This window comes from Acanthopagrus latus, chromosome 20 (assembly GCF_904848185.1).
Source record: "Acanthopagrus latus isolate v.2019 chromosome 20, fAcaLat1.1, whole genome shotgun sequence".
NCBI lineage: Eukaryota > Metazoa > Chordata > Actinopteri > Spariformes > Sparidae > Acanthopagrus > Acanthopagrus latus.
The window spans coordinates 4,729,486-4,754,278 of NC_051058.1; the positions used below are offsets into that span (position 1 = coordinate 4,729,486).

The 24,793-nt window shown below is 39.6% G+C and overlaps 1 protein-coding gene across 5 annotated transcripts in view; it reads right to left on the reverse strand.

Annotated features, from left to right (window-relative positions):
* Positions 1-24,793, reverse strand: part of spag9b (sperm associated antigen 9b) — a 41,884-nt gene that overhangs the window by 12,921 nt on the left and 4,170 nt on the right. For 2 of the 5 annotated variants that reach the window (XM_037080721.1, XM_037080724.1), the window contains exons 2-12: positions 19,448-19,568; positions 16,000-16,070; positions 13,427-13,524; positions 7,412-7,559; positions 4,064-4,481; positions 3,854-3,944; positions 3,172-3,296; positions 1,432-1,489; positions 943-1,095; positions 791-848; positions 446-579 (exon numbers count right to left, since the gene is read on the reverse strand). In XM_037080721.1, the coding sequence (XP_036936616.1) occupies positions 446-579; positions 791-848; positions 943-1,095; positions 1,432-1,489; positions 3,172-3,296; positions 3,854-3,944; positions 4,064-4,481; positions 7,412-7,559; positions 13,427-13,524; positions 16,000-16,070; positions 19,448-19,568 (1,475 nt within the window). Of the gene's footprint in view, positions 1-445; positions 580-790; positions 849-942; positions 1,096-1,431; positions 1,490-3,171; positions 3,297-3,853; positions 3,945-4,063; positions 4,482-7,411; positions 7,560-9,610; positions 10,227-13,426; positions 13,525-15,999; positions 16,071-19,447; positions 19,569-24,793 lie in introns of those variants that run through there. The other 3 variants (XM_037080722.1, XM_037080726.1, XM_037080725.1) reach the window with 3 other exon arrangements.

Below are 24,793 nucleotides of genomic sequence, written 5' to 3' on the forward strand. Positions count from 1 at the left end.
TATTTATGGTGCACTCTTTATTGTGTTTTATTCAACAGTATGTCAACAAGGGATATCATTTTCAGGGCCAGTGCCATTGATTAGTCATCAAGGAGACTGATAACAGTAAATTTGCAGTAAATATGAACATCTTGGTATTTAAATTTAGAATTAAGCACAATTCAATAAGGTACTATACTAATTTTGGGGCTCTCTACTTACGTATGTCCATTTTCTGCTATTTCATACTTGCAGCAGATTGAAATTAGCGCATTTTTGATTTCAGTTAATCAATTTTAAATACATTTATATTATCAGCAATCAGCCACCAAATATGGGGAAAATTGTGAATATTAGCCCTGATAATCACTATCCCTAAAGTTGGGACCACAGTATATTGTCTTTCATTTCTTCAGCATTTCTTCATACTGTCCAATTCTTGCAGCCTCTGTGCTTTCTGTCTTACCGGATCATCTCTGTCCATCTGACAGCCTCCTGCAGCTCCATCAGCCTCTCCTTGTACTGGTTCCTCTCCATCAAGACTCTGGCCATCTCCACCCTGGTGAAGCGCTTTCTCTGTGCTGTTGGCACATCACTCTGCTGGCATGAAACCAGTATGAGATGCCTGTACCACTACTCAATACATATGCATATTATATAGTACATTTAGAATTAGAATTAATTAGACTAATATAATGGCCATGAAGCTTTCAGAAAGGAAGCAATGGAAATATTAGATACTCAAAACAGGTACTGTTAAGGTAGCATTGCTCTAATCCATGCACTCTCAGAAAATAAATCAAGGACTCACATCATCCTCGTTGTCATGCTTGACGTTCTGTTTGGCCTCCTCAAGCTCAGTTCGAATTCTGCAAGTGAGTATACGAAGTCTTTAGCCTCCATCTTTCAACAGTATACACTTGATTCAATGTATAGAGTGGCAGGCGGTTCAAAGTGACTCACTTCCTGAGTTCTTCTTCTAATTCTTTGTTCTTCTCCTCCAGTTTGGTCTTGGCCTGAGTGACAGCATCCAGCTCACTTCGCAGGCCCTCCTTCTCACACGTCAGTTCATCCATGCGTGCTATCAGGTCATTTTTCACCACATTCAAAGCATTTCTAGAAACAAATGAATACATGAACACTAACATTCTTCTAGTGTAAGACCCATATTAAACACAGGGTGGCAGCATCCTGTTTCATGATAACATGACAGGAAGGTTATTTATGTTCTGATGTATTCAAGAATTAGTTAAATTCAGCTCATTATATATAGCAGTCTTTGAAATAAACAAATAGGGAAGATAATGCAGGTATTGGGCATGCAACCCAACTCAATGACATTAACATGACTCAATGTCTGCAATAGTGATGCTTTGTTCATTATTACAACCCTATTGATTACATTTGAAAAAAAAGATGAACTCTTGAGTAGTTTTATAAATGAGTACTAACTTGGTCTCCAGCAGCTGGGTGTTCTCATGGATAAGATGTTCGACTTCGCGACCCATACCTGAAAATGATCACCAATAATGAGAATACAAGATAAATGTTTCCTCTACTCATTTGCTCTGAAATGAAAGGGGAAAAGATAGAGATCTATCCTACATACTACCTTATTATTCTCACAGTCTTACCGAGAAAGTTGTAGTCTGAGAGCCATGCAAGAGATGATGGAAGACTGAATAAGTAAAATGGTCTCATTTGAATCACCAGTCTATTATGATATTACCGCCCTTCACAACACAGTAGCACCACTCTAATCTATTCTGTACATAAATAAAGAAGTTACAGAGGGAAATAAGCACAGAATTAGGAACACAAATGTTGAGAATAAGGAATTGTTAATAAAATCTGAGGGGAATTTATTGATACACACCGGAAAACTCATCTGCAAGGACGATAATGCTCAGCAGCCAGGAAAAAAAAAACAATTCAGAAAATACAGCAGGGGAATCAAATTGTTGACTGTGTTGAGATTATAGCAGTGTTTCCCCTACACGCAGCTAGCAGCAGCGTGCCGTTGGCAATATGTGACTACCATGCTGATTTTTTTTTTACCCCAAGAGGAGAGGCATGGTCAAGAGAGAAGAGGAAAGGAGGAGAGGAGGGGAGAGGAGAGGAGGAATTTTATCCATGCCTTTTATCTGTTATAGTCTATATTATTCAGCACTATGGATGCTTCATATAGCAGGTCTCATAAGAGACCATCGCCTAAAGTAAATTAGAACTTAATGATGATACAACACAGCGACAATGCAAGTTAATTCTAGAAAAGCAGACAATTAAGAATGAATAATCGTAAAAATGAGTGACAGTCAGTCGCTAGCATCCAATGGATGTACGTTAAGGGTGGGAGAAATAATCGATTCTTAGATGCATCATGATGCGGACATGGATGATTCTGAATCGACTTACAAATGTCAAAAATCGGTTTTCTAAATGTTAACTGACAATGTTAAGCTGACAGAACGCAAGAGGCGGAACTCGTAATTGTGTTAGTGCAGCACCAGGACAGTCGATTGCGCACACATAACAAAAAAAACATGAGATGACTGAGCGCAACATTCAACCGGCAGCCTCATTATCATTATTATCATTATCATTATTATTATTATCATTATTATGATTATTATTATCATTATTAGTATCATTATCATTATTATTATTATCATCATTATATTATTATTATTATCATTATATTATTATTATTATTATTATTATTATTATTATTATTATTATTATTATCATTATCATTATCATTATCATTATCATTATCATTATTGTATTGTATTATAATTTTGTATTATAAATTGTTGCTTGGAGATGCATCAATAATAGGTTTAGGATTGAATCGTTGACCTCTGAATCGGAATCAAATCGAATCGTGAGGTGCCAAGAGATTCCCACCCCTAATGTATATGGTCACCTAGTAGGTGATAGTGGTCACACATAAGATAAAAATGGTTGGTGGGCAAGAGCCTCATTCCTGGGAAAGTAAAAATTTCCCCACAGTGTATCACTATAAACACAACTAGCAGTGTTGCAGTTGCTATGCAGTTTTTCTTAGCTGCCAGGGTATTCAATTCAACATACAAAAACAAAATTGCAAGTGTGCGACATCTCCACTGCTATAGCTCCACACTAGGGGAAACACTGTATAGTATCAACTAAGGAAAGAGTGAGGCATCTTACCCAGCAGATCGGCTCCTTCGTCCACGTCTCCTATCATGTCATTTGCTGCTGACGACAGCTCCTCAAACAGAGACTCTGTGTTGCGATCAAATGCAAGATTCTCAATGCCACTTTTAGAAGGCGTGCTGAATGGACAGAGAAGATAGAGGGAGAAAGTGAAACAAGAGAGAAGGAGAAAATGATAATATCATGATGAAGGAAGCATATCATTACAATATAACCATCGCCCGGCACTAACTCTTTGAATGGATACCGATTGGATTTGGAATATGATGTGAAATGAATGCACACAATACACACAATGCCACACCTGGCACTTATCAGGGATTCAAACCAGAGACCCTTTCTGCATTTTTCTGTAGAGCATGCTATTATCAGTAGCCTTGAGGAGTAGAATGAGGACATATTTTCCACTAGTTGTATGATTGCATATGGGGTCGTTATCTCTGAAGGATAACAATAAAAGGCAAAAATGCTAAAATGGTTTGCTAAATATACTTTACCATCTGTTAATAAACCTGGATAGCCCGCCAAAGAAAAGTCTATGTGTGGGAAACACTGGCTTGTCATGTGATTCAGTGAAACATCTACCTGCTTCCTCAAACACCACCTGCACTACACACAACCAGGTGTCAATGTTACAAACTAATGACAATAAAATATCTATACATCAGTTCTGTACCTTGTTCCTCTTGGGTCAAGGTCCATGTCCAGCTCTGGAGTGGATTCTATGATGGCCTGCACCTCAGACTTTTCCAGGTTGTCTGCTCCATCTTGTACAACCAGCAGAGACACCAAGCAAAAGAATGACTTCACTCAAACAGCAGGTAGTTGATGTCAAATTGCTACTTGTCTCATATTAACATGAAGGTGTTTTAAGTGCATTACTGACCATCAGGACCCTGCTGTCCTTCCTGCACCGCTGTAATATTCTTACTGCTCTCTGGTTTCCCACTGTTGCTGTCCAGGTTCTTGTTGAGCCTGTCTGAAACTTCATGCTCCTGCAGGGGCATATCCACAGACTCCATGGTGACATCGGAAGCAGCAGTAGACAGGGATGTGGCAGAGGCAGACCCAGCTCTGACAGCTGACACTCCATCGTGGGGAGATAGTGGTGTGGTAGACTGAGAGTTAGCATTGTATGTCGATGTGGGGGTGTTTTTTGAGCTGCCACCCTGGGAGGACATGAGATTGTTGGATTTAGATCCTCCAGCTTGTGAAGACACCGGCGATCCACTTTTGGAGGCACTTCCCTGTGTGGCGGGAGAACTGGACTTGGAGCTTCCACAGTTCAAACCAGACAATTCATCCTGATGACGGAGAAAAGAGAAAAGGGACAGAGAGGTGAACAAGGACAACAAAAGATACACCTATGATCTTCAAGAAATCGAATGCAAAGCAAAGAAGTAAAAAAAGAAGAAAAATATCAGATTATTATAACTCCACTGCCAAAGTCAGCTAAAAATATAAAACTGAAAATAATATAGAAAAACAAAAAATGAGTGACAGAGCTGACCTTGATTTTGTAAACTCACTATCTTTATTTGAAGCATTCAAATATGGCTGAAGTTCCATACGTACTGTAGATGACGTTTAAAATTCAAGTGTTGGCTCAGTAAAGAGTGAGATGACCTTGAATTAATGGTCTTGAATTAAAGACTCTTTCAGAAAATGACATTAGCACTTATATTTACAATACGTTTAAATAAAATGATGTTGTGCAGCTACAGCCAACACAAACGCTAACCAAACCACAACATGTGACGAGGACACTCCATCTTTCACAAACATAATCCATTCTTCTGGTAATCCATAACCATTTTAAGGTAAGTACATAACGCCTGACAGTTATAAGAAGCTATAAAACCTTTTCCACAGGAAGAAACACATTCCGTCTCAGCAGCATCAACTGTCACAGTAAGCCACTTACTCTTAAGTGAATGCAGTACATTGAATGTTATCAATTACACATGTGCTTTTCCTGCTATGACTCATTAAAATGTCTTCTCAATTAATTAATTAATTTTGAGGCCAGATGAAGATAAAGAAATTACATAAGTCAGCATTATGTAGTTTCAATTTGATATGATGTATTTCCAGTATACTAGCATCAGTCTAATCACACTGCAGCAAAGTCTGAAACAAAGCTACCATGGTAGCAATGTTTGGTAGATGCTGTGGTTAGTTTCTCCTTGATTAACAGAGGCAGGTATACCTGCTCCTGATCAGGATCCTGATTGGGGAAACTCTCCTGGGAACCTGAACCTTCCACTCTAACTGGGGAGAACTGTTCATCTGTCTGAGGAATACCGAAGACCTTGCCCATTAATATTTCCTTAAAACCATTTTAAGCAAAAAATAAGCAAAACCAAGGCTTTACGTAAATACAGATATGAATGGATATTGCAGGAATGATCTTGATTGTTCATTAGAACTGATACCGATGTCTTTTTTTTTTAAAAGCTGTGGGACTGAACCATGTACTGAGCAGTATTTATGGCTTCTGCTGCTATACAAGGTGACCTGGTTGACAAAGGCTGTCTGTGTAGGTAAATGAAAATGAACTGGATTTACAACAATACCCATCAAACACTCTAAGGCTTCATCAGCTCTAAGCAGCCCTTTGTAGTGGCTTCAGTCCTATAAATAGCACGGTGCCTGATGGGGGAAAAAAAAAATCAATCAGGACACCAACAAAGCATCAACACAGATCCCTAGGTCACATTGACAACAGAGCTGAATGTAGGCTTTCACACACACTGAATAAGAAACTATTAGAAAAATTAAAGTCCATACTGTTGTTGTCTCCCAACGTATGTCCCAACATATCTCTCTCAGCACTGATGGGAGTATTTTCTTTTACATTTCTTGCTGCAGTCACATATTTGCTGCTATCGTAGCACTGAGCAGACAATAGGGGGGAAGCTTCCCTCTGCTTCTACTCTGCTGATAATGGCTCTTCGCTAACTCACTAAAAAGCGCACACACATGCTCACACACACACTCACGCTTGCTCACACACACTCGCTCTCTCCCTCAAACACGCACGCACGCACACGCACACGCACACGCACACACACACACACACACACACACACACACACACGAAGGGATCACTAGCAATAAATCTTTGGAGAATGTCAAGTCAGAGAACAAAACACAACGGCACTGATGTGCCTCTGCACTGAGTGCGCCTGTGTGTGAGTATAAACTGAGTGAGTAACACCTACTGATAAAAGGTTAAGTATACAACATTCAGCGTCACTACATGTCAGGAAACAAATATAAGTGATGTAAAATCTGAGTAAAAACGTCCTGACTATGATATAGATTACGACGTCACTCTGTGTGGTGGTGGTGGTGATGGTGTTGGTGGCGTTTTTGAGCTTCTCTTTTTGTTTTGGATAGTAGGTCTGGCAATGCATGCATGTTGGCGCACGTGAGCCCCAGCCCCTCAGAACTATAGGTCCAACCGGTTTAAAGATTCTGTTTTTGTTTCCCTTCTGGGGACAAACATCAGAGACAAGACTGCACTTGCCTCTCCTTCAGAAATCTTCTTGTTACTGAAGCAAATAATAGCCAATGTGTTAATCCTCTAGCTTGCCTAATGTACATTTGACAGGGTCCACAAAAGTGGAACTTTCTACCTCAGCCTTATCAGTAGCACAGAGAAAGGAAAAGAGGGTTATTTTGTGTTTTCCATCCATACTCATCAAATGGGTTAAATGGTACACCTCGGCTGCCAGTTATGAAACACAAGTCCTGGTAATGGGTCAAGATAAAGGTTACCAAAACTCACATTACAATTTCTCACTGACCCTTTTCTAGTGTAGAAACAGCAAATGAATACTTATTAGGCAGTCATTAATATTCATGATGGCGCTTTGCTTGCAGCATGGTTTCCAACAGCAACAATGTGAAGACACTCTGTCCTCTCCACCCTCCCTTGAGGTTGAAGGCATGCCCCCAAATGGTACCACTTCCTCTGCTTGCTGGGCTCCAAGCCACCCCATTAAACCGCCTGCTAAAAATTCTGGACACACTGAACAATCCTTTCTCTCGGAATAGAAATGTACTCTCTTTCTTTTGTGTTTGCGGGCATTGAACGTTTGCATTTTGTTTCCCTTTTAAGTGAGCTGGGGATGATGTCACCAGTCTGGTCCGTGGGAAGCTTTACAGGCTTTACACTTCACAACTAGTGATACAGAGAAGCCCTTTTTTTCATCACAGTGAGTCATACCTTGAGGCTTGTGTTGGACATCGGATGGCTGAGGTTGTTGAATCTCCATGGCTCAGAGGGGGTGTCAACAGGTTCCCTCTGGACATCAAGGGTCATACCATCAGTCCCAGGAAGTTGGAATATTCCCATGGAGATGGGACGCTCCTTCCTGGAAACAGAGAGAAATGTATTGAAGGATGTCTCAAATGGAAAATATGAAAGAAAGGTATAAACAAGTGTGTGAGAGGTGCGTGTTGGTCAAATCATTCTTACTTAATTATAGGAAAGACAAAACAAAACTCAGCTCTGAGGCTGTATCGAGGCACATTGGTGCTTTGAGCTAAATGCTAACATCTGCATTGTAAGATGCTGATACTGGTATAATTTAAAGTAGCAGTGGTCAAGAGGACACTAGAAGAACAGTGAGGGGGATGTTGAGTTATGTCAAAGGATACTAGGCTTGCCGCAGTAGCGTTCAGACATACACAAATCGCAAATTACCACTGCCACCCACCATTGTTTTCATGATCATGATTTCATGGTGATTTGAACATGCCAGTATTATCGTTCATCAAATAACAAACCTTTAAATGACAAAGAGCTATCTTCATCTTATTCGTATTTTATAGCTCATCAGCTACAGTTGTTGGGGTCAGTTGAAGGAAACTTTGATAGGCCTGGTAACTAAAATCTGACATTAAAGATAAAAATCAGCGCTCTAGAGAAATTGCACGTCATTGACGAATATCTTTACTTCTAAAATGTCCCGTGTAATTGGTAACGCCAGTGTTGCTCATTACATGTTTCCACACCATGCCATCCCTACTGAATACGTCAAAACTTTAACCTGTTGGTGAGGCAAGCGTGACTCAAGAATGCCGTTAACACTCATCATGTTGGTAAATGGATATTTTTACAGAATTGTGTGGCAAATTATGTAATAATTGTTTAGATTCTGCTGTTGAGATCAAAGTGCTGGGCAGCACAAATGGCCTCCAGACTGCCACTGCCATCACTGTTGTCATGCTGCTAGCAAGCCTGAAAACATTTAGAATACTTTTCATAGTAAAGGAGACCTTAAGGATGGAAAGCAGTTCTAAGAACAGCATGGTGCAAGAACATACGATTTAAACTGGATAGTAAAAAGTGGGATATATTTCACACTACAAATTATATTGGACAGGTTTTCATTAGTTTGAGTGTTGTGACCATCTCTCTCATGTTGCGATGAGGTTTCTGGAGAGAAGGTGACACACAGTCGAATAGGCTACATTGTCAAGTGATGAAAAAAGTTTTGTGCAGCAGCCACAGTTCTTCAGTAATCCGGTTTAATCAGTTATGCTTGACAATCTGAGTAAAGACTTCACACAGAGGTGTTGTAGCAAAGACTCCCTCGAGACAGTTTGGCACTCAAGTGTGGGAAGAGAAATAAAGCTGGTTGTCTCATAAACTCTATGACCTCCCACCTATGAGCTCAGGCAATAACACAAATCCATTTGATGGATATGTACTCTGCCTGCTGAGACTCTTCACACACAGGCAGGGACACATCAGCATCTTCAGCTCTCAGTAATAAAACTCACCAGGTCCCTCCTGCATGGGCAAGTTTATATTCAAACTTCCAAACCATTTCTCAACAACTGTGAGCACTCAAGACTTCCAATATTCAGTAACACATTGAAATAAATACATTGCATCAGACTTGCTGCAATTTCCCCTCCAATGACTGGGTATGACAGAAATATTGTACATTGCAAGCAGAACAATGGCTGCCATGGTGAAAAGAGCAGCCGCCAGGCAGCGGTGAAAAGCTGCAGCTCAAAAACAATGGACACACCATCATATTGAGAGGGTGAGGTCACACACAGGACACTGATGGTGACCAATGCTGCCTTTTGTTACTTGAACTGATGGGTGGGGGGTGGGGGGTGGATCCAGTGCTCAAAGTCATTCCTTCATTAACATTTCATCTCAGAAAAGATGTTAACTACTGTAAATGAGGAGAATAATCACAAACAGGTATACAGTTGGTGTAGTCTTCTAGGTATGACTCTGCCATTTTTCCCCATCCTCACTTGACCTACTTTTAGTGTGCAGTCTCATAGCGTCTGACTGTAACACACCGACATGGCAGCAACACTGTGACTGCATGGCTACAGAAGACAGAGATTACACCAGGTTCACAAACATAAACACAATATACATACACAGACATAATACCTGCTGGGTCTGGGTAAGGAGGGTAAGGAAGGCAGGGCAGGTAAACCACCGGTAGAGACAGAGTAGTGAACTAGCAGCAGCACAGACAGAGAGACCAGTACAGCAGAGTTGATGACCACGGCTCCCCCTACAAAGCCAAAAACAAACAGCAGCATACACCCGGGGCTCATGGCCCCCCCAGATCATGGCCCACTGCCTCAACAGGGAAGTGGCCGTTGAGGGGGCACAGACGATCACTGCAGAGGAGGTCAAAGCACCAAATTCACCTTGGCAGACCTCTGATCGGGAACCGACCACTTCAAGTTACATACAGCTGAGGGTAAAATGCTGTTTCCGTCCAGTCGGGAGTCAGCACCAGAGCAGTGGGTCTGTATACCGCAGCTGAATGGTGAGGCAGACAGAGAGTGGGGGCAGGTTAATCTGCCAGTAGCAGTCACAATAACAGTAATCCTGGTGGCTTCAGCAGCAGTGACCAATTAAAGCAGCAGCAACAGAGCGGCAGATCATCCAAATAGAGCAGGGAGAGGCTGGTGGCAGCAGCAGTGCCTCTCCCCAAGTGTCTTTCTCTGGCAGGTGATTCTGTTTGTCTTCCTCCTTCACTCTTCCTCTCCTCTGACGAGATGCGACGTAGCTGCCACTGCGCAGCCTGGAAAGCTCGGATGGTCTCTCACTCCGATAGCACCCACCACCCCTCCCTCTCTGCCTCATCGCATCTCCCTCTCTCTCTCTCTCTCTCTCTCTCTCTCTCTCTCTCTCTCTCTTTTGGATGCTGAGGCAGCTCGTTCCATATGCCTTTTCTCAGGCTGCAGCTTATTGGCTGCAAAACACGGAGACTGATCAAAAAACTGTTGCGTATGTTTGAGTTAGTGAGGGAGGGAGGTTGACAGCATATCTGCATTAACCAGAGGGAAAGCGAGGGGCTAGTGAATACAGTGGGCTACCTGAATGCACACCAGCACTCCAGTCCATGGTGCATTCACATACATAGTAAAGTGACATTCTATAACACCCTAATCCCACCTGTTGGACTGTTTCATGTTTTATAGTTTTACAACAGTAAATCTCAGCTATGTAAATGGTATACAAAAAAAACTGTTGCATGTTGACTCTTTTTGGCAACAGGACTCTACAGTTAAGATTCTACAGATCTAAGATTCTATCCGTTTTTTTATTTCAAACAGTACATTACAATATGTAATTTTCCAACAAAACAAAAGCTGTATGTAGCATGGGTCAACGAGAGATGTATCTTCATTGTTTAGCAACCGTTACTGTCAATGAAAATCTATATGTGACTCACTGACTTGTGCAATCTCGCACACTCTGATTTCTCTCTCTGAGCCTCATGTGGCTCTCATCGCCACACCAATCCCCTTTCCTATATAGATGGCAACAGCGTAAACACTTGAACAAGCTGCTTTCAATTAATAGCGCCATGCTGTTATTACGAGTTTCTGTGTAGTTGGTTGCACTAACATTAAAGTAAAAAAGATGACATCTGACTTATTTCCATGTCATGTCTTTAAAAGATTTAAACAGAAAGGCTTTACGGTTCCAGGCTATATGGTAAGCTATGGGACTATGGGCAAATCTACACACCAATATGTGTGGCATAATTTTTTAATATCAGTAAATGGCTAACTTAACTCACGCCATGTCTGATTAACACTTATTTGCTATGTATGTTTGTAGCAGATAGCTAGTTAGCTAGTTATACATTTTACACTAGTCCTTTTCACACAGAGATACTGCATTATCTCCGCAGTGGAAGTTCGCCAATTCTCTGGCTTTGCTGGTTTAAACAGAACCAAGCAGCTCCCGTGTAAAGCCGCACCAGTGTGTAATTCATGGACGGACGCTGTCTTTTTTTATGTGATGAAGAGTTGGTAGGACAGACAGGATGACAGACACTTCTCTACGTATAACTGCTGTGTTTTTTTCCCCATATAAGTTACCACAGACACTACTGTTGACACCAACATTGCTTTGTGGGTCAATTCTCTTTATTTTGTTGAGAGATGGATCTGTTTGGTTATCAGGCTGTAGACACCATGAGATCAACATGCCCCCGCTCCATGCCGACAGTTATCCATTCATACAGGTACGGTTCACCTCTGCTGCGCCTCTGATACTACCATCGGAGGCGCATCAGTGCTGCAACAAATTTTCACCCCTCGCTGTATCTGAAATTTTCACACAGAGGAGGATGCAAAGGGCTCAAAGGGCTGTGTAAATGGGGCCTTTATTACTCAGAACAACTTAGATAATGTTAGGGATGCACTGGTACCGACATCAGGCCGATACTGCGCTCATATCCTCGTACTCGCAAAAATTCACCGATATCACTTTATCGCATTAGCCCTTAACGTGAACTTGCAAAACTTTAAGACTGCGATCAGAGGGAAGTATTGGACAATGTCTCTACAAAATTGCATGGCATTCATTCATAGTTGTCCTGACTTTTTCATGACCAAATTGGTTGACTAACCAAGTGACCAACAGACCAAAACGGAGCAGTGCTGCAGCTTTAATATTTCCATCTTAAAGAAAAATGTTACCTCCCAAAAAAGGCCTGCTCGGGCTACTGAAAAGAACCAATTAATCAAAGAAAGAATATCAACTTCATTCCTAGCCTCCAAGCCTCAATTCTGGGCACGACTTCTGGCACATCCAGTCATTTAACGAGAATTGCTGTTATTCTTGGTAACAGGATGATAATCCTCGTTCTTAGAGTAATTTCTGCAGCTTATCATTCATTTTGTATCTTATGGTAGTTCCAATGAGCACTGTTAGTATTGCCCATAGTTGTAGACCTCCCTAGAAAACCTGTGAATAAAAACACAAAGAAAATAAACTAACAAAAATATGTAGCAGCTGTAAGTCTGTCAGGATCCTAATGCTAGCTGACATAAAGGCTTCCACCAGTATCCTTGCAGAAACTACAGACTTAATGTAAAACAAATATCAAGGTTACCTCATGGCTCCCTACAGCATAATCTGCTCTGAAAATGAGCAATCGGCCACGAAGCTCATGCTCCCATCAAATAGATTAATCAACAGCCAAACTACAGCCCTAACTGACACATTCCCAAGCAACTGTGATCCCTCCGTCCTCTGTCTCATTAAAACTGCCTGTAAAAAGCTTCACTTAAACCTTAATCATTACCTACAAACAGACAATGTATTCTTATTTTGTACAGTTCCCCTTTGCATTTAGCTGATGTTGCTTTCCTTTTCCTGCATCCTCTCTTCTCATTTTCTCTGCTGAGACAGGTTATCTGACCCAGTTCTGCCTCTTGCCTGTAGGGAACATATATGTGTGGGAGTAGAGGAGGCTGCAGTGCTTAAAACTGCTTCAATACAAGGCTGCGGAGGAGAGTCACCTGGAGAATGACTCGCATACAGTAGACCACCTTGTCAACACCATCACGTCTTGAACTCCAATACATACTGCGCTATATACTAAACAATTAACATGGTTATGTACAGGGTGAGATATTTGTATTTTATTTTCATTGTTGACTGATCTGTCTAATCAGTCTTGAAAAATGCCAGAATAACTTTTCCAACAGTTTATTTTGTCCAACCAACAGTCCAAAACCAAAATAAACTCATACAGGAAAAAGAAAAGCACATTTTACTTGAAAATGACTCAAAGGTTTCATAAATTTTGATTGCCTAATTGTTACAGCATGTGTGTCATAAATTCCCCAAATAAAATCAACATAATTTGACACCTTCAAACTGCCCAGCTGCTGCTCCAAGGGCACCAACATCCTTTTTTCAATCCAAGAGATTACAGGACTGACAACTCACCGTATTCTGGTTGATGTGCTTGTATCTGAGGGCTCTGCTGTGGTCACTGCATGCTGGTGTTTTGTGCGCTCCAGGTGTTCCATGTAGTTGTGGATCATCTGCAAATAACACACACAGAGTCATGGAATAAGCAAAAATGATATAGAGAAAAAATAAGGAGAGTCAAGAATGAGGACAATGGTTGAGCATAAAAAAACAAACAACTTTTCTTGTTGATGTACAGTCATTTTGAAATCTGGAATTCTGTTTGCACGTTTTATGAGCTGAATTAGAATATACTCCTGCATTTTATGTATTACACTCTCCACAGACCCTGTACTTCTAAAGAGACAAATCCAATAACAAAATATTGCACTGTAATTAGTCACTATGGTTAATCACAAATGAAGTATATTGTGTCCAGGCGCAGCTGTGACAGTCAGATTCACAATGAAAGGCGTAGATGTACCAACAGTGTGTCGGTGACAGCTTTTATTAGACTTTGAGCTGCTCTATTCAGCATTATTCAGATCAACAGTCAGGAGCTGAAGCTGGACAGGCTTGTGTGGACACTGAGGCATCTGTGAGTGATGCATAATGCAAAACAGACTAAAGTTCAAAGGGGATTTGGATGCTTGGTGATTAATACACATGTTCGTCATATTAAATCAACACACTTGATTTCCTTTCTTCTTTTTTTTTAGAACCATTTATATTCTTCTCTTTCTTATTTAAACTTAATGTCAATCACTGTGTTCAGCATTTAATGGAGCAGTGCCAACCCGAAACACTTACAACTGTCTTATTTTTCTGAAAATAATGCATGTTGAGTGGGTTGGCAACAAATCCATGCAGTACATTTCATGCTTGGGTTTGTATTAATCTGTTGACTCTCTATGATTCTCTCTCTGAATTCTATGCAACCTTTTTTGGATTTCATGTTTTTCCCTTTGCTTATTCAGAGCTCCCACTCTGTCCTTCAGATATTTTTTAGGACTTTTCCAGGACATTTTCAGTGACAATCTAGCCAGTATGACAGACGGGGATTGTGCCAATACACTACAATGTTCCTTTCTGTCGAAGATTTAAGAGACATGCTGTCTATGGCTGCAACTATGACTTTTTACGTTGCTTAGATAATATGACAGACTGATCATAGAATAATGCAATTATACCTGCAGGTGTACACCACTACATTTTCTCACTTAAACAAGTTACAATATTGGTTTTGGCATTTAACTCTCTCTCTCTCCTACTTCTTTCTCTTTAAAAAAAAAACCATCAAAAAACTAAAAATAGGGCATCAGACACCAGCCTTTCTCAAACTAATGATGAGAATGATAATAAAAGTAAGGAACATCAGTACACAGATCTATCTATATGGCCTTTACTCATGAAGTGTAACCAATCAAAACTGAAGGCTGTGTCTGACAGACAGGCTGCTCTGATCAGAGAGGTTATTGCTGAACTTACAGTAAACATCTCATGATCTATTGCTGTGACGTAAAATATGACCAAGTTCTCAAAGTCATAACCTACAGGATTTCACACAATGGAGGCAAAAGCAACATTTCATGAATCAGCCACTCTGCCGTTTTTTTAAGACTCCCTGCCACAGTGTTGCCCTTCGAGTAAAACAAAGAGCATATCTGTCTAAAATGTCCACTTTTCAACTCTGCACTGACATTCAGCCAGTTATGAACATAAACATAACAATGCTGTTAGACCTGTATTTAACAATGTGACAAAAACTAAATTTAGATATCAAAGTTAGAGTCCAATTTTGTAGCATTGTATTATTATATTGAGAATTAACTTCCACTGACTCTTTATCAGTTTATTACAACATACTTAAGCCACATTCCTAGTTATGTTAAGTGAAATCTTGTGCAAGGCTAAACACCACCCACTATATGAGACAACACTAAAAACATTCCATACCATGATGCAGTCTTTTTAACCATAACAGTGCAGCTCTGCATTCGAGGAGACAATGCTTGTGAAGTAAAAAAAAACCAAAAAACTAGTGTTTTACTCGCATAGAGTTGGGCTGCCATTTATGGTTTTAACCTTAGCATCCCTTTCATAAACATATTAAAATGTCATTATTTCCAGGGTCCTGGTTCTACTGTAAGTCCCACAAAGATGTTGTGGGCATAGATCAACAAGACATTGTGGGAGGGTGTTGCCTATTAAAAACCTGTTGAAGTCAACAGGAAAACGGGTTCATACTGTACATCTCTTGAGACCCATCTCAAGGGAGGGAAAGGAGAGAGTGAAGCCACACATTCACAGATGGTTCTCTCAAGCTGTCCTGTCAATAAAGCCATAAAAAGGCAAACAAAAAAAGTTGGGAGATGGGCGAGGTGAACAGTGTGCCCCAGTTTTTGTCCATCAAGGTCTTTGTATTTAAATGTTATTATTAAAATTAATTCTTGGTTGCAAGTGAGGTGAAAAAGATGCCAGAGTTTTTCTCCTGCATATTGTGTTGTGAAAGACGTTTTTTAAAATGACACATAATGTAGTCACCGTATGTTAGTGTCAGCAATGTGTAGACGAACAACCTTACAGTGAACTGGCCTAGACCAGCTTACCTCTGTGTGTCTCTGATGAAGGGCATTGTACTCCTTCTTGAGCTCTGCCTCTCTCTCCTCAAATCTGCTGACTGGATGAAAAACACAACCAATTACTTAAAGCGCACATGTGCACTGCAGCAAGATTTGCTGATAACAACAAAACAATACTGCAACTGTTCTACATGAATGAACATGACATGGATCATACTGTTTTCTATTGACAAATTAAATCAATTATTTCCACCTCACATTTTGTATGATTTAATTATGTAATTATGCACAGAGTGGTAGTTGCTGTAATAACATCTTACTGCCAGAAGAGGGCCAACATGCATCGACAAACCACTCTGGAGTCCTCACAAGCAGAGAGCCTCCAGAGGAGTATTTAACCTCTCTGAATCACAGCTGTGTAATCAAACTCTTATCACTGTCATTACTGTTTCAACCCACTTGGAAGACTACTATCGAATTTTCAGTTTAATCTACAGCTGATGTGATTTAGAGAAGCATAATCATGTAAACATCTAATAGAGCAGCAACGATTACTTGAATATCGGAAATAAATATCTTTGGGTTATGAACAAAACAAAATATTTGAAGTCATCCTCTTGAGCTTTGAGAAACATTGATTGATGTTTCTCACAGTTTTAGGACATTTCACTGAATACACAACAAATCAATTAATCAAGAAAATAACCAACAGATGGATTACTTGACTATGAAAATAATCTTAGTTGAAGCCCTCCTTGGGTCTCACCTTATGGTGGTTTCAGAAGTTTATAAAATGACTACATTTATATGGTTTGTAATAATTAAATTGCAAGATGAAGAATAAAACTATAAAAGTTAATCAGTTCACGTTTTCAAATCCAACCAACAGGAAAAACACAGGTTTTAAAGAAACCACACACCTATGTACAGAGCAATCACCAGTCTCAGTCATATCCAGTCAGCAACATGATAATCTATTTTTTTGCAGTTGATAAAAGGCGGCATTGGTTTGTAGTCAAAACAGCCCTACAGTGTTGGTGTCCATTTTCAGATGCCAGCCAAGAAAAAGGTAAATAGTGGCACCTAATTCAGTGTGTTGATGAGATGGCTGAGAGAGGAAACAATGTTGAAAGAGTAAAGGAAAGCCCCACTTAAAAAAAACAGAGATTTTCCAACTGAAAGACCTGATAATCGCATCAGTATTCAACTATAATCAATGCATCATGTTGTATGCCTCTGCACATCAGTCTTGTTGCTGTTTCAGAGCTGTAGCATTGAATACTGGTGGAGTCATACAAACAATTTACAAATACTTTTATTTAAACAATTATTTGAGAGCCCAAAGGTGACATTTTTAAATGTCTTGTTTTATACAAACAAAAGTCTAAAACCCAAATATATTCAGTTTCCTGTGATATATGCTGAGGAGAAGTAACAGAAACCTGTATGCACACTTCAAAAATAAAGATATGTTTACAAAAATGTTCATATGTGGAGATTTCAATTTCGACCTGTTAAATCCTAATAAACACAGAATTGTAGATTAATTTGGCATCAGAAATTACAGTATGAGCCGATTTCCAAAAATTACTAAACCTAGCAGAATTACATCTCATTGTGCCACTCTAATTGATAATATATTCACTAATTAAGCAGATTATTTATCAACAATATAAGTGACCACCTGCCAGTTTTCACAGTCTGTGATGGCAACTACAGGAATAATAACCCAAGCCAATCATTTCACATTCCGTTCTGTTCACTAGTTTTACAATATTTAAGGTTTGTGCAGAGTTTTGGTCAACAGCTGCAAAAGTTAATTATATTCACAATCTATTAATTGTGAATATAATTAACAATAGGGATCATTCACAATGTTGGATATCTGGATAACACTAAATTCTTATTCTTACAGTCAAAATCATTAATCATGTTTAGATCTTGTGGAATATCGAACAGCACAAATAATGTTCAGGGCTAAAAACACCCCAATACCAGGAAACATTAAGAAATTCTTCAACGATCAGGATGGTGGAATATAATCTACGGAAGAAATTTAACTTGATGATAGTGTTCATACAACAAGGAAAGGTTTTGATATCAATCTGTGGAGTGAAACTATGGAACAGTTTTGATGTGGCACTTCAACAATGTACAAACATAAAGCAGTTTAAAATGAAGGTATAAAGACTTGATTTTCATGAAGCACAGGGATGAAGACAGCGCTTGACAATCACCAGGTGTTTACAGGTTCTTCTCCTCCAAAGATAAAAAGTAATCAATATCATATTAAATCATGTTTAAGAAAAATATAGTATAGATATAGGTTTAGACCATTAAGGTGGTTAATTATCATTCAATGATTTATGGAAAAGAGCAAGGATTAAATACATTTATACTTTTTCTCACCCCTTTTCTAATATGTAAACAAAGTCATCAAGTGCTTGACAATTTATTCTGCATCATGCTTTTCACTGTCTGTAAAAAAAAATGTCTGTCCATTATGCGTTTTATTCATTTTTTGTTATTTGTTAGTGAACAATTTTTCTCGTCTGTCGTTTCTTGTTCTTTCCATATTTGAAATAAACATTTCAATGAATATTCCCATTTGAAAAGCTGAGAAATTGTTGCATATTTTTTCCATTTTGCTTGATAAATGACAGAAACAATGTATTGATTACCTAATTGTTTCAGATAACTTTTTAGTCTATCCAATTAAGTCAAAATTACATTAAAATGAAATGAAAATGTAATGTAAATTAACTTGACAGTGTGTTTGCATTCATCAAAGTGTCCTTGGCTTTACAGAGTATGTCTGTGTGTGCTGTAATGGCATAATCAATAACAGCTTGGTGATCCAACAGAAAAAGGGGAAGTGTCAAATAGAGGGAAATAAAAATAAATTGCTCAGCATGAATGAGGTGTATGTTATGGTCCAGCGGCAGAACAAACAAACAGTAACACACAGCCAGTCATAGTCAGTTGTGCACAGATCATGAGGGTTTCTTTTGTTGTCTTGTAAAGACCATCAAACTCTGAGTCTTAAGGAAGACTAGACTTAATCTGACAAAGTCTTCCCTTTTTCAGAAAAAGACAGTGATCAGTTACTTCTTTATGCGACAAAAAGAAAATATGAATATTAAAAGGCAGGTCAGGACCTTAGCTCCCAAAAATGTTCATTAGAGAGCAGACAGACTTTGCAAGCACACATAGTATGTTACTTATGGCCTTTATTCAGTGGGGACGTGGTAGCACATCTACACTCTGGCACATCAGGCAAACAAACAGTCACAAGACCTGTAAACTGTTGTTGCTGCTCAAAGGGCCTGCTTGTATGGTGTGTGTGTGTGTGTGTGTGTGTGTGTGTGTGTGTGTGTGTGTGTGTGTGTGTGTGTGTGTGTTTTAGACTTTGCAATAATAGAGCTAGTACAGTAAAACCTGTGCCTGTGATGGATGAACAGTGCTAGGGACTTACTCTGATCTGCATAGTTTTTAGTTTTCCGCTCTAGCTGACGTGTCTGTGACTCCAACGTCACCAGTCGACACTGGAGCTCTTTCTTCTCACCATCCTGGGAGTCTTCGAAGGCGATATACCTCTGCAAATAAAGACAGGAAACAGAGAAAAGAACAGATCTTTTTGTTTAGTGTTTAAGAACATCAGCATTGTGAACCTCACAGTAAGGGATTGAGGAGATTATTTGTCTATGGCAGCAACATGTGACATTCAGCTCTGATTGACCTTGCAATCATCATCATCCATGACATCAAATCCATGTGATAAAGGTCTCGTGCCAACAGTGTTGATTCCAGTGAAAATAGAGTATACAGTATCTTTCTTCTGCCCATTGTGAAAGTCATCTTACCTCTCTGCACAACAGGTGCACAGCGGCAGTTTCCCCACCACCCAAAAAAAACCAGAACCAACGGCTACAGCCACAGCCTGTGTGGGGTGTGTTCTGTCTGTGTGTTTGTGTGCACTCACACAATTGAATGGGCAAGTCTGTAACATTAAACATAAGGGCCAATGTTGTTTTTCGATCTTCCAAGCAGCCTTTGTCGCTAACCTCAGAGCTTCTCTCAAGGGGCCTAAGACTTGGAACTTGAGTGTTTTTCTGTCATGGGCAACTGGATAAATTATCACACAGGAGCCATGCAAAATAAATTATTTGAATGAATAGTCAGTATAATCAGTGGTTGTAGACTGTTTTGGAAGCTGGGTCAAAGCCCACTAACCCACCATGCTGCCCAAATCTGATCCATTTAATGCTGGGTTAACCACTGCTTTCTGATAGCAATTTGCACTTTGTTATAGAATACATAAATGGATTTGATTAAACTTTCATAATCGCTGAGGGAAAACAGGTCTCTGAAGGGACACATCGTAAGACAAAGTAAGGAAAAACAAGAACAAAGTAAACGCAGATACTAATATAGCCTTTAAACACTGGAGGACACTAAAAATATATGACTGTGTTACAGTTGCAGTAAAGCCTACTGAGGGAAAAGTAGATTAAGTATGTGAGCAAGTTTTGATTTTTACTATATTTACAACCTTAGGTCTGCATGACAGCAAATTGGCACTAAAACTCAATAGGCATTCAGTATCTGACAAACAAAAATGTTGGCCTGATGACAGCGCTAGACAGAATGTCAGGGAATAACCAAAGTTGAGCGCTAAAGGCAGCACTGATTTATCTACCAAATTTCATGGCAAATCTATCGATCAGTGTTGAGGACATGTCACTCCGAATGGCAATCCCATGGTTGTACTGGAGTTAAAATCAGGGAATCAAAACTATAAAGCTGTATCCTTCTCAGAGTTGAGATTTAAGATGACTAAGAACTCCACAAGTTTGTGTTACTCTTTTGGGTGGTTTGTTGTGTTATTGGAATGTACTGATCAGCTGAGTCAAGATTAAAATGCCATCTTGTGATGTGGGTGCTCAGTGGGGTCAAAGCCCTGGGCAGGGGGAAGATGTCATCTGCAAGGGCATGAAGATCACCTGTGCGCCCTGTTACAAGCAGCCTTTTCTTTCTACCCACGTCACACTGAGACTGAAGGTGTTTAACAAAAGTTATCTCAAGATGCTTTTTTGACCTCGAGGCCTGTTTTTTGTTCTTTGAAAAAAACAAACAAACAATTAAGGCATTGATGGCCGAGGTGTTTTTTGAATAGATTTTGCCTTATGATAATCGCACTTTTTTCTCAAGGGTGCAAAGTGAGGGTTATCTGGGATTTGGGTTGAGAGACTTACAGAGGGCCTAGTGGGGTCCAGAAAGCCCAGTGAGCATCATAGGAACGACAATAATAGTAGTAATGCTGCATTTTCTGTGTAATTCTACTAAGAGTCTTAACATAGCATGGGGCTAAACTACAGACGGCGTGTTAATAGTTGGAGTGCTCCCTACTCTGCACCTTTACAGAAGACAAGACAATTAGTTACAGGGTTTAATATCTGATCATTTTAACTGCCACCAGGAATAACTTCTGAAGAGGTTGGATTTTCCTTAGATTTAGACCAATTAACTCTATTAAAAGACTTACTAATTGTATGGATGACTGTATCAACACATTCATTAGAGTAACATCTTCCCTACATCCTCCTCCCTTACCCTGCTGCTCATCATATGACCTAGGAAAGAGGCTTGTGCATATGACAACGCTCCAGAGAATGAGTGTTCCAGTGTTTTTGTGTGCGATCTTCCCCCTATGCTGCATGTATAATGCTCCCTTTGTCCCCGAGTGCCAACACACACTCACACACAAACACATGTGGCTCCAGCACAAGTGTGAACACATCCGCACAGACAGGGCACCACTGTATAGGCAGTCAATTGACAGAGTAAAATTAACTCCTCTCAGTGTTTTTGGCTGTGGGTTGCTACTGGGACATTTGGGAAAACAGGGGTGTGTAAGTAAGGCCCTTGTTCATCAGATGCAATAAACTGACAGAGGAAACACTTTAGTGAGACTGTGAGGGTTAAGTCATTATAATGACATAGTTAACAATATGGATGTTACAAGCCACGCAAACATAGGAACCTGTACAGTGTATCATGACACTCATAGCTGCTGATAAACATTATGGCTGTGTAACTGCAAGACTACATGCAGGAAGCTCTGTGAGACACAGTACCGATTTAAACTAGGGTTGGGCAGCATTTCCTTAAATAATATTACAATATTTTTAGGCTAAAGCACTTCATAAATGTTTGGATTTAACGAAAAAATCAAATATCATGATATTTTAAACCAAATACCTGAATACTCTTGTGGCCTAACACACAGTGGATTAACCAATCAGTATCTCTTGAAGAACCAACGACAGCTCTGGGCATGGTGAGATGAAGACTTGGAGAAGTCACTCTTTGCTTGAAATCAACAATGGAGGTTCCTCAGGAGTTTAGGGTAGCTGTTTTAGCATCAGTTATATCAGACCTGGGCATTCATTTATAAAACTCTGCAGAAAAGCCACACTAAATCTTTGCAACGTACAAAAGAGGAAATGTATGTGCCACAAAATATGCTCTTAATTATATAAACTGGCATACGCCCAACAGTGTGCAATTTCTTGGAAATCTGACATGAATCAGCCCCTTATTCTGCCCTCTCCACACCCACGTTCAACCATAAATGGTGATGCAAAAATCCTTATAAATGTTGGAAATTGAGTTCTGTTACGATGAACATTATGCATTATGATTAGGACTCATAATAGGGATATTGAGTGTAATGACTGTATGAGAGCTGTTAATGGCTTTATTTCCAGGCTTTGATAATTAACACAATCCATATGTGCAGGAGGCACAGGTGCACCAGTTGATGTTCTGGAGAATGCAATGTGTATGGCAACAACTGCGCTGCGTCTCCAGTTCGCTCTATTCATTGCACAGTGTGCGCCACATCACACTTATATCTTTTACAACGGAATGGTTTTATGAAATAATTATCTTTCACTTCAAGCACAACAACCAGCAGCTACTATTTTGAATGCTTGTGCATAGACTAATGCCTTACCTATAGAACAATTTCTGTTGGTATTTGTCAAAAGATCTCTGTAAATATCATGGGAGATCTGAAGTCGTTCTTGTAACTTAATTGAACCACAGAAAATGTTTTGGTTCACAAGCTCTTCTTCTGAGAGAGACAAATTGAATCAAGAATGAGGCTACATGATTGGTTGAAGGGAGTGAGTAATTCCTCAGTGGGTGGTGAGGCTCTTAATGCAATGGGAAACGGTAGCAGTTGGTGAAGATGCGGGGGCATAAAGGACGACTTTGTACAGGGGCAGAGGGGAAAGTAGTATATCAAAACAAAACTGCTTTATGTTCTGAAACACATACATCATCATTAATATGTACAATCCGGCTTCTATTTTACGTTGAGATATTCCTCACTGGATAAGTAAAAACATTTTCTTTTTTTCTACAGTCATAGATCTTCATCCTATGGATACCATGAACACCTGTCTCAAATTTCATGGCAATCCCTGTGAAAGTTGTTAAGATATTTCACTAAGAGTCACAAATGTCAACCTCATGTTGATGCAAGAAGAAAAGCCACGTGACTGTAAATGTCTGGATGATTCTGGACACCATGACTGTATGTAAAAAAATTAATGGCTATCAATCCAAATTCTCGCACCCAACACCAACTTATCCCTACAGCGACACTGCTAGCATGACTGAAATCTTTCTCATCCTTAAGCAATTATCTTGCTCATATCTTATGAATATGATTCAGCAGTTTACTATGTGCAAATGCGGTCTTTTAAAGATTTTATGTTAATGATCCATGATGATCAATCAGCTACAATTAAATGTGAATAGGCTATGGTCTCTACCAGGTCAGCAAGCTACCTTGAGAGGACAAAAGAACTGTGGGAAGTGCTGTTTTTCCCCAAGAATTTCCTGCCATGCCTTTTCCTCTGCTGTGCTGAGATAAACCAGTGGAGCGAGTGGAGGTATTCCTCTGGGCTTGGAGCTGCAAAAAAGCACGACTTGGCTCATACAAAGTGTTTGTTTGGTAAGATTAATCTGCTTCTTTGATTCATGAGTAACTTGTTGCCACAGTGAGCAGCTTAGTAACTGAGTCCTTGCCATGCTACTTATTGGCCTCCACTGAGTAAGTAGTTGTGTTGGTGGAGCGTGCTAAGAAATTTTATCAATTTTTTATCAGTCTGGTCTCACCTGGTTGACCAGATCGATACTGAATTTCAGAACTAACAAAACAGTTATTTTACATCTTGCCTACAGACCTTTTAAAAGTTATGTTAAATAAACAGACAATATCTGGTAGTTGTTAGCGGACAGAAATCTTGTGGTGCACAATGTTAAAGTTGTGGCTGGGGCAAGAGTGTCTTATTGCAAATAAACAGAACATTTCCAGTAGAAAGAGCGCTTTTAATAATATTTAGTATACTCTGACTAATTTCCCTTGGACGAAGGAACCATTTTCAGTGACTTAGTAGAAATAAAATCAAGAGAAATATTACAGGCAGCTGGTGGTGGACTTCATGCAGGAAATTATTTTGTCAAGATGGTGAAGGAAGATGGGGAGAAAATGATGAGTGGATTTGCAAAAGCCAGACAGAGTGAAATTCTGTCTGATATTGTCAAATATCTAGGAAGAGGGGTAATAATCAAGTTAATGATGCTGAAAATGATTCTTAGGTTATGGCAGCTGCTTTCAATAAGTAGAAGTATTTTGTATTTTTGTTGGTTTTTTGTCATGTTTTTTGAGATGTGAGGGTAATGTTATAACATAACTTGGCCACAGAAAAGGGTTTGGTCTTCTTCTGAGAGAGGTGCATTGATTAGC